The following is a 15347-nucleotide window of genomic DNA, read 5'->3' as shown; positions in this document are numbered from 1 at the left end:
ATCATGAAGCACTCAGTTCAATGGTTCAACTCGATCCCAAAGCTATATGTGAACCAGTCAAGGTGGATGTCCATGCTGAAGATGTTTTTGATCTTGGTCATCTTCGGTGCTGGGCCAGTAGGCAAGGCATTCGGAGGAGCTTTTCGGATCAGACCATGGCCCGAAGGCAGTGGGGTGGTCCGGCCACCTCTGTGGGGCTTTTTTAAAGTCTTTGCCTGGGGAGAAGGGGTTATTCTACTCACAGGTTGTGCCAATGTCACTGTTTGACTCTCGATGTCGGATTGTACATCTGTCTCAGAGTCCTTGATGTAGAAGGCCTCCTCTTGACTCAGCTCCTCCTGTGCGTGTTCTTCCCCAAAGATATCCGACTTGTCGTCCGGAGTCTTGGTCTTCGGTCCTAGAGCGTCTTTTTTCGAGCGAAAGGAACAGCAGGCATCACAACTCTGTTTGCTGTTGTCAGGGGACAAGCACAGATTACACACTATATGTTGGAGTACGTTTTCATTAGCCCTGCAGAGTCCAATACTATGTGGAGTAGATCTGAGACGGGGGAGTACGCCCAGAAGGGAGGGTGGCGCATCTGGTCCCTAAGGCTGACCTACGATTTGAGGGGTGGAGGATACATGCCCCCCTCATTCAAAACGTAATTCTTGGCCTCAGAGGATGTGGTCCCCAGGGCTTCTAAGAGGCTTGGGGGAGGTGTTAGGGCATGCATGCCCAATCCAATGATTATCATTATTGGCCCTGGAGGCCTCTATAAACTTTGTGGTGGGGGGGGGGGGGGGGAGGCCATGTCTCCCAATAATACGTTAAAAGGGCTGCCCCAGAGGACTAAAATTTTAAAGTGCAAGTGGTCTCCTTATTTTCCTGGGCACATCGGATCCTCTCGGTGTCGATTAAGAAAAAACATTTTTTTTGGTCCCTTTGGGGTGGGGGTTCCCTTTCGGGAGACGCCCACTCTCCACAAAGCTGGGGGGGGGGGGGTTCACGGTATCCCTACCCTTCCCCCTACATGTTTGTATTTTAAACTTTTTTTCAGGAAGGGGACTAAGCCATCTTCGTTGATGTACTGGCAACCAATTAGATTGTATCGTCTGAACGATAACCTTAATTTCTCAAAAACTGATTTACACCAAATCACAAAACATATGCTTTCTCGACCAAAGTCTAGCTTTTTTCAACTTTGGTGTAATTCCATTTAGCCATTTAGGATGCAGCTGTGTCTAATTTACCAATTAAAAATTGGATGTGGAAAATGTGTTTTAGGACCCCTCCGTTTTTCTCAGCCCCTGCTTGATGCATCACCGTGAAACTTTTAAAGAAGGAGCGGTGGTTGATGAGACTTTTTTGGAAAGTTTTGTTAAGAGTCGTCAAACAGCAACAAAGTTAAAAACACACAACCTAAAAGAATCCATTTCTTTTAGAAACGGCTATTTGTCTATCTATCTATATATCTGTCTATCTCTGGCCCTCTCATTTGATGCATCCTAATCATTGCCCATAGCTAGATCTTCAGTATGCAGTTATCTGCCTAGCTACGCTACATAGAATTCTTATACTACTGAGGTGGTACATTTGCTTTTATAAATATTTAAAATTTGCTTTAAAATGTGCAGCTAGAAGAAAACACTGGCAAAGTCAATAGGTCTTTCTTCAGCTTTGCCAACACATTTGCCCTGTAAAAAAAAGAGGGCGGGAGCGGGAGAGATGTGATCACCACTTTAACTTTGCTTGAATCTACTGTTCCAAGATGGCTTTTTTCCCCCAAAGGATGGGTCCATCATCAAAATAATAAAATGCAGCTACTAAGCATGCAAAGCAAAAAAAAATGTAAAAAGAAAACACTCCAACTGTGAGTAGCAACACTGGAGAGGGTGTGAAGGGGAAGCAAGTAAACACCAATGACCAGCAAAGGGGTTGTCTAGATGGCAACAGAGGCACGCAAGGGGTAAGCAATGGACATGTTTGGTGGGTGATCAAAACAGCACAGGGGTGTGATGATATAATGCAGAACACGGGAAGGAGACCGCAAGAAAACATGCACTTCCCATGTGATGTGATGTGATCTGGAGCTGTGGAAAGATACGTCATCTAGTCAATAAGATGCTAAATAAGAGATGCTTCGGGATGGACAAACACAAGAGGAGGAAAGGAGGCAATCAAGTAAGAAGTAAGCATTTCAAATAGCAAGGAAGACAACCCAATTTAAGTATCAGTAATGTCAAGGAAAGTTCTTTGACAATAAACAGCTGCAATCAGCAGGCAAGACTTTAATTCAGATTCCACTGTTACAACTGTTCACCATGTCAGACATGTATCAGGCCAATTTAAGGCATCAAATCAAGGTAATGTTCAGAGCAAGATAGAAGCTCAATAGTGAGCAAACTGCCCTCACATTTCTAGAGAGCTAAAAATTATTTGTGAAGTTGCCACACAATGAAACACAAAGAGCAAGTAGTTAGAATGTATATCCTATCCTTACAAGTCTCAAGAACCTTGTGAATTTAAAACTGCGATTGACAGTTTTTAGAAAGACTTATATTTGTAATAACAACCAACATTTTCAGGGGCTTTCATTAATTCGTAAAGAAACTTATTTCACAGTTTTTAATACCAACTATCAGGTTCCTTAACCTTTCAAAAAAATCAAACTATCTTTCACTCTGGCTATATTTAGCTTGCAAAAAATACCTTCAATCTAACCTAGTCATGGAGCGAAAGGTAAAAGAGGAATCCTATGGAATGTAAAACACTAAAATAGTACTTAAAGGAAAGAAGTTAGAGGAGTATCACTGGATCTTCAATAACTAATTTTAGGAACATTTGTCAGAACCAAAGACATGAGGTATGTTTCTCTCAAAAACCACCTACAGAAAAACAAGTAGCTGAAATCCGTCTCATGTGCTTTACTGTTGCATAACGTATCACAATAAACACATGTCAAGTCTACCAAAGTGCATATAAAGACTAAGAAAGTGCACAAGATCCAGAGGTGAGCGCACAGGTAAAAAACAGAAAGACAAAGATGCCTGCCTTTCCTAAAGAAAATCGTATTATTCTGGAGAAGAAAAAGCTTGGCAAAAGTTTATTATGTAGAATTTTATTATTTTTCAAGGACTATCTGTATATCTCCAAACTCTTAATTCTTAAGACTTATTTGCTACTGTGAGGCATGACGTCAAACAAAAAGGCTTTCAAAATCTCTCATTAGAAACCTTTCTTTATTGTACTGAGTTAAGACAATGATAAACCATAACCTTGAGTAATTTAATAAGTGGTGGAAATATGTGTCAGTTAATTATGATAAAATGCATATACTAAATACATCCAAACATTTGTACGCAAGGAAGGCTGTAACTACTCTTCTAGTTGAGATGACTACTCTCTAGAAGACTCCAGTGCTGGATCACTAAGGAAACTGGGGCCAGTTTATGGATCGGTAAGAAACGTAGAAGTTATTAAACATTTTACACAGAACGCTTCAAATATACCAAAGTTATCAGCAAACCAAAAAATATTTTGGGAAGGACTAACAATCCTGACCAGTACGTGTATTTTGCAGAAGCAGCATTCGTGTTTTACTAACAAGGGTAACATATTACAAAGTAAAGTACATTTTGGGATAATTCACTTTGCTCCACAAACCATCCACACCCTTTGTTGCAATCTACAGCAATTCTTTGCAGGGAAAACAAGCTTTGCAATGCCATAAGGCCTTGCATATTTAGAACAAGTTCATTGTTATCTTTTGACTACAGCGCCAACAAGCAAAAACAAAAGAAAACATGCAGGGAAACTGAGAAAAGACGACTTGGCCAAATAAAAAAAAAAGTTAGCTGTAATAAATAAAACTTTATAATTGTGTTTGGCCTGCTGGGCACGTTTTTGCCAATCACAAACTTTCTGTTTGCAGGGCACTAGAAGTTAAAAATAACACATAGTCACTCGATCACATCGGGGAGCAGCGGATGGTCACTAATTTTAGTTGACTCAATTAGTGTTTGATCACTGCTCCACACAGCGAAACTGAAATGTCAGGCGTGCCTTAACGAATTACAAGACTGTAAAGAAGAGTGCCAAGCAAACCAACAAATGGTGAGCGACAGGCGCGCTCCTAGCCCTTTACTGCACACAACAATCTCGCAAACGAGATTCATCAGCTAGCGCATGCACTCGCAGGCTTGACCCTAAAAAGGACAGTTAATTTTATACAGACAATTTGGTGCAGACTGATGGAGGGAGCAAGGTTTTAAAAGAGGTAGCAAAAGGTGGTTTTGAGCTTCATCACATAAATCATCATAAGCAACAAAACAAAAACAATTGCAAAATATCTGAATGCTAAGTTACTAATTTTGGAAGGCACATATGGCTCAGGCTAACTCAGTGCTATTTTCAGATTGGGTCGATCCATTTTGAGGAAAAGGCAAACCTTTATCCTTTTAATCTGCATGTGCAAGTTACATATATACTTGGAAACGTCATGAAATGTTGAATTTTGCAACTGTTGGTAAAATGAACTGTATTTATGGGCTGGAAACTTTCTTCACACAGAAGCCTTCTTGCTTGCTTCACATTTGATCACAAACAAAGAAGTTTGCAGATCACAATATGAAATAAAACAGTAGTGACTTATTTACCTCCCTAAAAACACAATGTAAACCTTTTAAAGGGTTCACAAGTTGTACAAATTTATTATTTTTAAAGGGTAAAATGATTACAAAACATGATATGCCTGCAAGCAACAAATAATGTATGAAAAACTAAACATTGAGCAGGGCTGGAGAGCCTATGCTCGACCATGCAGGCGTGGCTTGGCCTTGCACACTTACTCACGATCTGACCCCGTCCTTTCACAGATGCAGGATGGAGGTCAAAAGTGAATATGCTCAAATCCACACCCAACAGCTTGACAAGAGACAGAGGAGATTGTAAATATGTTCCAACGTTGACAATATGCTGTGGGGGGGGGGGGGGGGTTGTAGTAAACACCCTCAGCTTCAATTAACCCTCCTCAAACTGCCCAAGCATGAGGCAAGGCATGGCATGCCCCCCAACTCAATTTAAATACCACTGGCCTTACCACTGATGGCTGCTGTGGACATCTCACCCACGCAGATATCAAAGGGCTAGAGTAAGGTGCTGTTTAACTTGATCTTTTAAAGCTTTTTTTGCTCCTGTTAGTCAAAGATAGAATGTACATTTAAGTCAACTTTCACCCACCCTTCTGATCATTAACAGTCATCGGTGGTGAGGGCCATTAATACTGACTAATGCTGAGGCAATCAAGACAGTGCCCCCACCCCCCAACCCTTGTTTCTGCAAGTAGTACATGGCTGCCATGTTGTCCATGCAGATTAAGACAGCCTTGTGAGATAGCTGGTGATGAAATACTTTCAGGACTAGAAACACTGCCAAAGGTTCTAGATAACTGATGTGCAGGGATTGGTGAATGGGATTCTAGAGGCCCTGTAGCGTGTGGTATTGAAGATGAGCGACCCAGCCTGTTAGTGATGAGTCAGTGGACAGTATGATCCTAGGCACGGGTTCCAGAAAAGACTGCCCGTTCAACAGGTTGGTATTGTTCTACCACTGCAGAGAATGTTGAGTGTGGTGGTCTAACAACGCTAGATCTTTCAGGTGACCTTGTGGCTGAGATCACTGACGAGACCGGCACTGCTGTTGGGGATGCATGTGAAGTCTGGCATGCGGAACCAATGGCAATACAAGATGCCATCATTCCCAACAGTTGAATAATGGTCCTGTCATTGTAAGTATGATTCTTTTGAAATTGAGGGATTAGAGTCTGAAAATTAAGGACCCAAGCCAGGTTGGGGTATGCTAACCCTAGCTCTGCATTCAAGATTACCCCTAGATAAGGCTGAACCTGAAGAGGTTGAAGATGAGACTTGGAGAAGTTCAGAGTGATCCCAGGTGTGTGAAGGAGGTCCTCTGCCAACTGAGTGTGTGGGCACTTTTGTACGGTGCTGACTTTGATGAGCCAGTTTTAAAGGAAGGGAAACATGTGAATGTTTTGCCTTCTGAGGTGTGCAGCAACTACTGCTAAACACTTTGTGAAGATTCTGGGACCGGTAACGACCACGAAAGGAAGGACCTTGAGTTGGTAATGTTTGCCTGCAGTAACGAACCTTAGGTATATTCGATGTGCAGGGTGAATGGGAATATTAGATCTAGGGCTGTCATAAAGTCATCTTGCTGTAAGAGTGGACTAACCTCCTGGAGGGTAACCATGTGAACATTTTCTGACAGCAGGCATTTCCCTTCTCCCCTCTTATTTGCCTTCTTGCTCTCCTTTCTTGAGACCCAATGTTGTTACTCAAAATTATTTTCTACTTTACGCCAAAATTCTTTAGCGATTTTTACTTCTCATGTTGTTGGAAGAAGTTCGTTTTCCCCTCCTCCTTCCACCCACCTACCATTCCCTCCTCCTCCAGTCCATGATGACTTCCATTTTTTTGAACAGGTGCGTCTTTCTCAGCCTGTTTAACATTGTGGTGTGTCACTGATATGGGGGATACCTTTACAACTCCAATATGGCACCTTTACTTTGCCCAAAAACAGCACCATTAATAATGCAAGTGCTGTGCGCCCACTAATAGTATGGTCGCCTGACGGGGTGAGCCCCTCCACCATTCAAAGATGAGACTGAAAAATCTTCTTGGTGGAGCTCCCGTAACAATGTACACACCAAGCGGATCGTCTGCAAACAGTCACCTGTAGCAGATTGGGTGTGCTCACGCAGGTACTTAAACCTGCCGCACTACCGGTTCCTCTACCTCCAAGTTGGCATAGACAGGGTAGGTAACAGGTCAATTACACGCCACGACACAGAGTATTGACATGGCTGTCCACGCAGAATAAGATTTTAAATTCCTTGGCAATGTTGTTGAGTTACTTTTGATTCTTTTCTTTAACCATTATAGTTGTGTCTCTAGCCAGGTACAATTTTGCATGGCCTCTGTTCCAATCTGACGTGGCACGGACACCAGCCCTATTGGGGTGAGTTCTAACTCACAGCACAATGTTTGTTTCTATGTTTTGTGGAGTGGTCACCGGTGTGTCACTATGTATGTTCCAGTGGTTTTATGTATTTTGTTCATTGTTGAGTGATACCTGCACCTCCATATTTTAGGGTGGCATCACTGTGACATGCTTTTGATGCTTACACTCTTAACCACATAAGATTTGTTGAGATGATCATGTTTATGTTTTATGCTTTCTACCCTTAATTACAGGTCGGTCTCAATACCATTACATGAAGGTATTATGCAAAACGATACTTAACTGTTGGTAGTGGTTGGGTACTGGTCACCATTTCTCCCAACACATCCCCAGCCCCTACTCTTAGTTATTAATCTAGAAAACGAGGACCCATGTATTACAATTGTTAGGATACCTCTTAGCCTACTTTAAACTCACATTTCCTCACACCAATCTGCACTGACTGAGCCCAAACACCTACATCTAGATTGCAAGCAGAGCATACAGCAAAAGATCTCAAGCAAAAAGCCCCTCCGTGGGTGCCCATAGGGCATTACAGCGCAGGCCGACCAGGAGCATGCCCCATGGAGAAGCATGACATTAATCTGCATGTGTGAGGGCTCTTGCTCCTGAGCAACCAGATACGTTGTATCTAATAGCTCAGTTTCCTTTCTGACCTTTATTCTATCTCCTCTTGATACATTTGTTTCTGACAAGGAACTGTGTACCCATTTTGCATTACTTTGGAATTATTAGGAGCACATATGCATGAGCTTCTTGCTCCCCTTCTTTTGTATACAGTGTATTTGTTTAAAGGTCTGAGGTAGAGAATAGGCCTGGGAGAACCATCCTTTTTGGGAAACAGGAAGTACAGGGTGTATTCTCCTGTCCCTTGATGTTCCAGTGGAAGCAACTTTATAGCCCCTTTGAAAAGAAGGGACTGGACCGCTTGTTTGAGAAGCACTAGGTGTTCCTGAGATAGCCTGTGACTGCGAGAGGGAATACTGGGAGGAGTGGTGGTGAGCTCCAGGCAAAAATCATGTTGGATAATGGAGAGGAGCTGTGGGTCCATAGTAATATTGTCCAAGTGCGAATAAAAGTGTTGTAGTCTTCCCCCGACAGGAGTTCAATGAGAGAGGTAAGATGGAAGTATTCACTACTTTGCAGTGGAGGAGGAACTGCAAGATGTGGAGTTCTTTCCTCGTCCTTTATGAGCGGTACCTCTTTTAGGAGTCTCTGTAGGAGCCTCTATAATAGGTAGTTTGAGGATGTCTGGGGTGGGATGTGGATGCCTCATATGTGGAAGTTCTGAAACAGCCTTTAAACTCTGGGCGAAATAAGTGCCTCTTTCTGCAGGGAACTGAAGGGCACCCATAGCTTTTGCTGTGCCCGTGTCCTTTTTGAGCTTCTCAAAGGTAGTGTCCCACTTGAGGCCCAAAAAGATTATCCTTGTCGAATGGCATATTAAGGGCCCCTTGATGGACCTCTGGTTCAATTCCAGAGCAGAACACAGCCAAGCATGCCTTTGCAGCAGGACGCTGATGCCGCGTTAAGATGTGTCAGAGGCATCCAGGGGGTCAGCTAATAGAATTATTAGATATTGTCTGCCCCTCAGCAACCATTTGCTGTCCTCTTTTTCGGTGCTCAACTGGTAAGAACTGGAGGAGCTTCTCCATTTTGTCCAAGTGAGCCCGGCCGTATCTGGCCAACAATGCCTGTGAATTGGTGATATGCCAATGATTGGCGACCTGTGCAGCAATCCGTTTGCCGCATCAATTTTCTCACTCTCCTTCTGAGAGGGAGGAGAGTCTCCAGTAGCCTGGCTCTTAGCTCGTTTTTGAGCTGTGGTAGCTACAATTGAGTCAGGGGGGACCTAATGTATTTGGGGGTCAGAGGGAGCAGATTTATACTCTTTGTCAAAACTAGCCATAATAACCCTAGAGCGGACCGGCTCCTTAAAGATTTAGTCTGTGTGACAAAGCATGCCAGGGAGCATTGGTAGGAGCTGAATATACCCATGTGTGGAGGTAAGGGTATCAAAGAGGAAATCCTGCTCAATATGGGTCTCTATGCAATTACACATTGTGTAAAGCAGCTGCTCCTACCACTACTTGTTGATATGAAGTTGTGTCCTCAGGTGCTGAGAGGAGTATGTGGTAGAGGTCAAGATCATTAGAAGGGATAGGGTCAGGACCATAAGCATCCCAAGGTCTGGGTCTAAATTCCCCCCGCTTCCCAGGGAATAAAATGGAACACTGAGGAGTATACTCTCCCTGTGAAGGTGTAGCGGGAGAATGAGGAGGGGAGGGAGGTTGAGGAGATGAAGGAGATGGAGAAGGTGGAGGAGGCATATGAGGTGGACAAGTGGCCTTGCCCTTGGTTTTCTTCTTTTGAGAAGGAGGAAGGTTCAAAGCTTCCTGGAAGGAAAGCTTCCTTCTCAAAGTACAGGAGATGATGATGTGGCAATAATGTGGCCTGTACCCTCCTGAATTTGGAGGCGGCGCGGACAAGCATCCATAGTCTCCAGGATAAGCTCAACAGGGCAAGGGATAGCAGAAGACTGTCCCTAGTCTCTCTGTTCTGCCGATGTTGGCTCTGTTTGTTCCAGGATCAAAGATTTTGGTTGGTGTGATTTGGTTGGAATCAAAGTGCAGAGTGTAGGTGTTCCGCTCCGAGCCAAAGCTCGGCTCGAGACAGACGATTTCTAGGTCGAATGAAAAGAAGGTTGAAGCTGAGGATGGTGCCTTTGTCTTCGCAGATGGTTTTGGTACAGAGTCGGAAGGTGGGGCAGCCAAAATAATCTTTCGGTTCAGACCATTGCCTGATGGCAGTGGCTGACTGATGACATCGAGCAGGGGCCTTTTAACAGTATTGTGGTGGGCAGGAAGGCCCACGTTACTCACAGCTTGTGCCAAGGGGATCTCATAGTTTTCGATTGGATATCAGAGTCTGTAGAGTCTTCAATGGAGACAGCCCACTACTCCTGCGCGGGCTCCTCTTCAGCGTGCTCCTCCCCAAAGATGTCCATGGTGTCATCCGTAATCTTGTGCGCCATTTTCATTCGAAGTGCTCTTTGTTCCTGAAGCATCTTCTTCAATTGGAAAGATCTGCAGGCGCCACAGGTGGCCTCTTGATAATTGGGGGATGCAGAGATTACACACCAGATGTTGGGTAGTGTGTAGAAACTTTGCATGGCATAGAGGGCAAACCCTGAATGGAGTCCGTACCATCAGTTTGCCATGTCAGTCAGTGCCCCAAGGTAGATAGGCCTGAGTTGAGCGTAGATGCCCCGAAGGGTGTGCAGACAGTGCCCGAACTGATGATCCGAGGTGAACGCTAAAGTGGAAGAAGCGCAAGCAAGAACAATACCGTCAAAAGAGGGTAAGATAAGAGAAGGAATTCAAACTGGAGCAAGTCTAAGATGGAGCAGAGATACACACGTCCGACCAGGAGGTGGAGAGAAAACAATTCAACAAAGGAGACGATGCCCAGGCACAATATCACCGACTGGAGGAGTCACTTGATCCCATGACTCAGAACATTTCTTCAAAGAAAAACAACTTGCACTACTACAGAGCCAACATTAGATGGCCAGAGTACTCAGAGCATGTGTATCTACATCCACAGATATCAGATGAATATTACATTTTTTCAGGAGTAAAAATAAGTGAAACACCACAGTTAAGTTATTAACATTAAACTTCAATGCTGTAGGGTAATGTGATCAAACCCAAACATGTCTAGGGATCATTCCATCAATGTGACATTTAAAAAATAACATACACAAACAATTACACAATTATCACTTAACGTCATCTCTCCCTCCACGATCTTAGTCACTCAGTCACAAACACACATGAACTCTTATTCACACATTGGTTTGACTTCCAACACTTAATAGCATGGGTGGAAGTTAAGCTTATATTATAACCTTAACTTGGAAATATAATTTTTTTATTTATCTTTTTTAGACTGTTGTACACACTCTCATACCCACCAATTTTAAAGGTTTTAAAGACTTATCCAAAACGGCACAACTGATTCAAATGTGCACACCAATTTGACACACCAAAAAAAATCCTGCTTACCAACTAAAGAAGAAGCATATAGCATACATATAATTCTACAAATATAAATACATGCAGTCTTCAAATGTTAGTACGTGCAGTGGCAAATTAGACTGCCTGCTTACCTTGAAATTCATACAAAAATACAGTGTCACTATTTTTGCGCGCATAGGAATCAAGTATTAATCTGGGAACCTTTTCATTTGACTTCTTAAGAGGGTACATCTAACATTAACACCCGAAATAAAAGCAAAAGTTTACTTAAGTTTGGTAGCAAGAGTTCTGGTGGATATAAAACCTTACTGCAAATTCTGCAAAGGTATCAATACTCCTTCAAGCTTCAGACTAGCACAGTAAACTGTTCCCCAGCAAACTTTTTCCACAGCAATGACTCTCCAGCACCCCAAAATGGCTTCAGCCATGACTCTGGAGGTGATGGTACCAGTGAATAATAGCACTATAGGGGACAATCAGATCCTTAATATTTTTTTTCTGTTGCTCATCGAGGCATGCAGATGGTCTGAGAGCCACAACAGTTACAAAAACAGCTCTAAATATGTTTGCACATGGTGGGATCTTACTAATTATCAAACTGACTAGTAGATGAGCGTAGTGTGCAGTGAGGAATCTGAGAGAAGTTCATGTACCCAACTGAAATATCGCTGCTGAAGTTACCTTCTCTTTTGTTAGATATATCTTCCCATAGATTCCTCAGCTGACGAATGAGTCCCAAAACAGTACCTTTTTGAGAGAGGAGCCCGAGTAGTGCTGGTTCACCAAGGAAATCAACCAACACAGCTTTGCCTAAGTGGATGTTATTGAATGCCAGACTGAGGAGACAACAGTGTTGTGCGAGTGTATGCAAGCATGACCACATGGCTGAAATCACCAGGGAAACATGGGAAAGGGCTGTGGAAGCAGCCATGGCCCTAAGCAGCACGGGCAAGAATGATTTATGGAGGGGTTTTCTTGGCCAGAGCATAGCAGATCTTGATATAGAGTTTAGCCCAATGTGAAATAATACATTTAGTGGTAGGAGGTAATCCGATTCGGAGTCATCATCCTAGACGCAGCTATAATAAGTATCCTTCTTAGCTAAAGTATCTGAATCGAAAATCTCCAAGCGGATCAGCCTTTCTACCCTGCAGTGGTATACACATTATAGTCATACTTAAAATTAGACTTGACCTTCTCGTATGCAGCACGAACAATACTTACACCTAAATACTCCTTGGCCTGCTTAGGAGTTGGCTGTGGCCAGCATTGCTACTGACTTTTAAATCAGTGCTGAAGACAGCTCAAATGAACAGGGCAACTATGTAGCAAGCTGTTCATTTGAGCATGATTTAAAGCATTGGCCCAAAACCAATGGAGACTCCGTGTCATGAGGCACTGGGAGTCAGAACTGCCCCTTCAGGGTGTAATCCCACAGTACTGTGGAGTTGTTCCAAAAAGATTCAACATTGCTTGCTGGAAAGCCTTGTCATGTGCTGGTTTGACAGAAGGGCCAAGGAGTTCCAGTCTCATCTTTTAAGGTGACAGGGATCACTCGAGGTCAAGGAAGAGCCTGGCAGCAGGGAACGGTGTTAAGACTCTCAACACCCCCAGAAGCAGGACTGATTGGTTTAGGAAGAAGACTTTTTACAGCATTTTATAGGGGAAGGTATCCTAAGAGAATGATCCCTTGAAGGACACCTTCCATTGATAGAGGAAGTCCACATGAACCTCTGCCTCTTGATCCATGATGTCCTTTTATGTGAAAGCACAAGAGTCACCGGCAAAGCCACCACATTTAGTTCTCGTGGAAATCCAAAAAAGACATCTGTTTGCAGCAGCACTAGTTGCAAGAACTGAAGGCTGGGGCAATTTGAGAAGATATTTGACCTTGTCACTGTCAAAGACTGAGGAATTTGTTACAGAGACAGGAAGAATGCTGCTGACCACACAAATAAGGCATGGAAAAACAGGAACGGACACCAATCCTCTGTCTGGATGTCGCCTAATCTACTCTAGTGACAATGTCAGGAGGACTACTGACAGCTGGAGACTCTGTGTCCTGTTCTGGAGAGTCATAGCTGAGCTCATGAAAAAATAAACATCCAGATCAGTCTGAAAATAAGGTGAAGAATCTGTGGGAACATAAATCCATAAAAACTTTAAAAACAGAGCGGGGACAAGATCAACAGCCAAACACCTAAGAAAACATATCCAAACAGAAAAATGCAAACAGAGTACTCCACACACAACATGATCCATGTTTCAACTAGACACTACCAGAGCACCTCAACTAAACACTGAGACAAACACTGATCAGAGGCAAGAAATAACCTTTAGTTTAAAACAAGCTGCAGCACCCTCCACATCTCACAACTTAGAGGACATTCGTAATACAGCAAATGGACACTACCACATGCCAACATATAATTAGAACATTAAGGAAGAGCAACCAAACCAGATCAACACTGGCAGCTTTTCTGTGTACAAAATAACTGCTCTATTCTAGTTTAGTATATTTCAACTAGGCCACAGGTACAAACGCATTTGTCAAGCTTATATTCTATTGACACCCTGTAGCTGATAACCAAACACATGACATAAATTATCTTTGATTACTGCTGCTACGATGAAGAGCGTGCCTTGCTCGAGTATACAGTAGTTTACATGCCTTACAATAACCCTCAATAATTATATATGAGACCACATGACCCTTGTGAGAATAAGTTGTCAAGTATGGTGTGTTGGGCTCTGATTCTTTAGTACCTGAGGGTTGTTGGCCTCCACTAGCTTGCACTGTCGAAGAAAGAGTTTGAGATTTCCCCAGTTCAGGTATGGAAGCAAAACCATTGGTTTTTCGGACTCTTCTATGCACACATGACAAATGGGAAGAAGATTCCTGAAAAATAAGAAAAGACAAGTAAAAGTCTAGTTTGGAAAAAAAAAGATTAAACTGACCAAAAGTCGTAGTCAACCGACTTGGACACATTTTTAGCAATTATTGCCTTTTAATGCCTAAAATAAGTACTACAGATCTCTTTATGTTTGTAGCGGATACTATATGACGTAGCGTAAACTCAATGAGGCATGTAAGGGGTACAAACTTGTTGACATCCTTCCCTTACAACAGTGGTTCCCAACCTTTTGACTTCTGTGGACCACCACTTAATCATTACTCGAATCCACGGACCCCCCCCACTGAGTTATTACTGGAAGCCGGGGAATTTCTAAATTCAATAGAAGCCAATAGAAGCCACAGGTTGTCCATTGTATTTTCTGTATGATGCACCTGCACTGCTCCAACAAATTAATCTGAGGATACTAATTTCATTTTTAGCCTTCACATTTCAAATTCCTTGGCATTTACAGTATGTTTTAAAATGTTCAGTTCTACATTTAGCCACTTTATGTACACTGTTTCAATGTTAATAATATTTATTTTTTTAAGCAGTCACAGACCCCCTGAGGAGGCTCTCCATTACAACATACAATAACTATACAAATGACCAAATTAATTTGTTCATGAGACTGAAGCAAAACTAAACCCAGCCCCTGTGTAATTTGAAAAAGAATAAAGGACAAAAGTGAAATAATGGCTTTCACTTGTTTTCACAGAATGGATACAGGTTGTGTGAAGAAGAAGTGGAGATTTAGAGTCAGAGGTATGACCATTTCATTTTACGAGTCTCTAACTGTGATTTCTTTAGACTCACAATTAGAGTCCCACAAAATGAAATGTACTAATGTGTTGCAGACACATTTAGCGATACCCAATGGGGTCGCAAATGACCTACTTCATCAGTATTCAAGAGGTAGGTCATAATTAGCGACCCATTGGGAACAGCCAGCACTCACAGGGATAGTGGACTGCTGGGGACAGCAGATCACCATGTCTGTGATTGGTTTTTCAATAAAGCATTTTTTTTTTTTTTTTTTTTAATGCAGCCTGTTTTCCTTAAAGGAAAACAGGACGCACTTTGAAAATGAAAATTAAAGGTTTTCTTTTAATTTTTTCACGGCAGGCACTGGTCTGTGGGACCACTGCCTGCTCTGAAAAAAGCATTTTCGCTACCATTCACAAAGAGGAAGGGGGCCCATCAGGACCCCTTCCCGCTTAAGTTGGTGGTAGCTGCGATTGTTTCGCGAACGCAGTCATGGTCGCAAATCAATCGGACATTTCACTGCGACTTGCATGGGACGCCCCTTGCTAACTGCGACTCTCAAACCTGTTCTGCGATTCGGTAAATAGATGACTAAATTGTAAAATAGCATTTGTACATACTAAAA

The 15347-nt window shown here is 42.7% G+C and overlaps 1 protein-coding gene across 4 annotated transcripts in view; it reads right to left on the bottom strand.

Annotated features, from left to right (window-relative positions):
- RYK (receptor like tyrosine kinase) overlaps nt 1–15347 on the bottom strand; it is a 630333-nt gene that overhangs the window by 89995 nt on the left and 524991 nt on the right. For all 4 annotated transcript variants that reach the window (XM_069213581.1, XM_069213579.1, XM_069213580.1 and 1 more), the window contains exon 11: nt 13827–13959. In XM_069213581.1, coding sequence (XP_069069682.1) covers nt 13827–13959 — 133 coding nt within the window. The remainder of the gene's footprint in view (nt 1–13826; nt 13960–15347) is intronic.

The sequence above is a fragment of the Pleurodeles waltl genome, chromosome 11, assembly GCF_031143425.1.
Source record: "Pleurodeles waltl isolate 20211129_DDA chromosome 11, aPleWal1.hap1.20221129, whole genome shotgun sequence".
In the NCBI taxonomy this organism is placed as follows: Eukaryota; Metazoa; Chordata; class Amphibia; order Caudata; family Salamandridae; genus Pleurodeles; species Pleurodeles waltl.
This window is presented reverse-complemented; position numbering and strand designations above follow the sequence as displayed.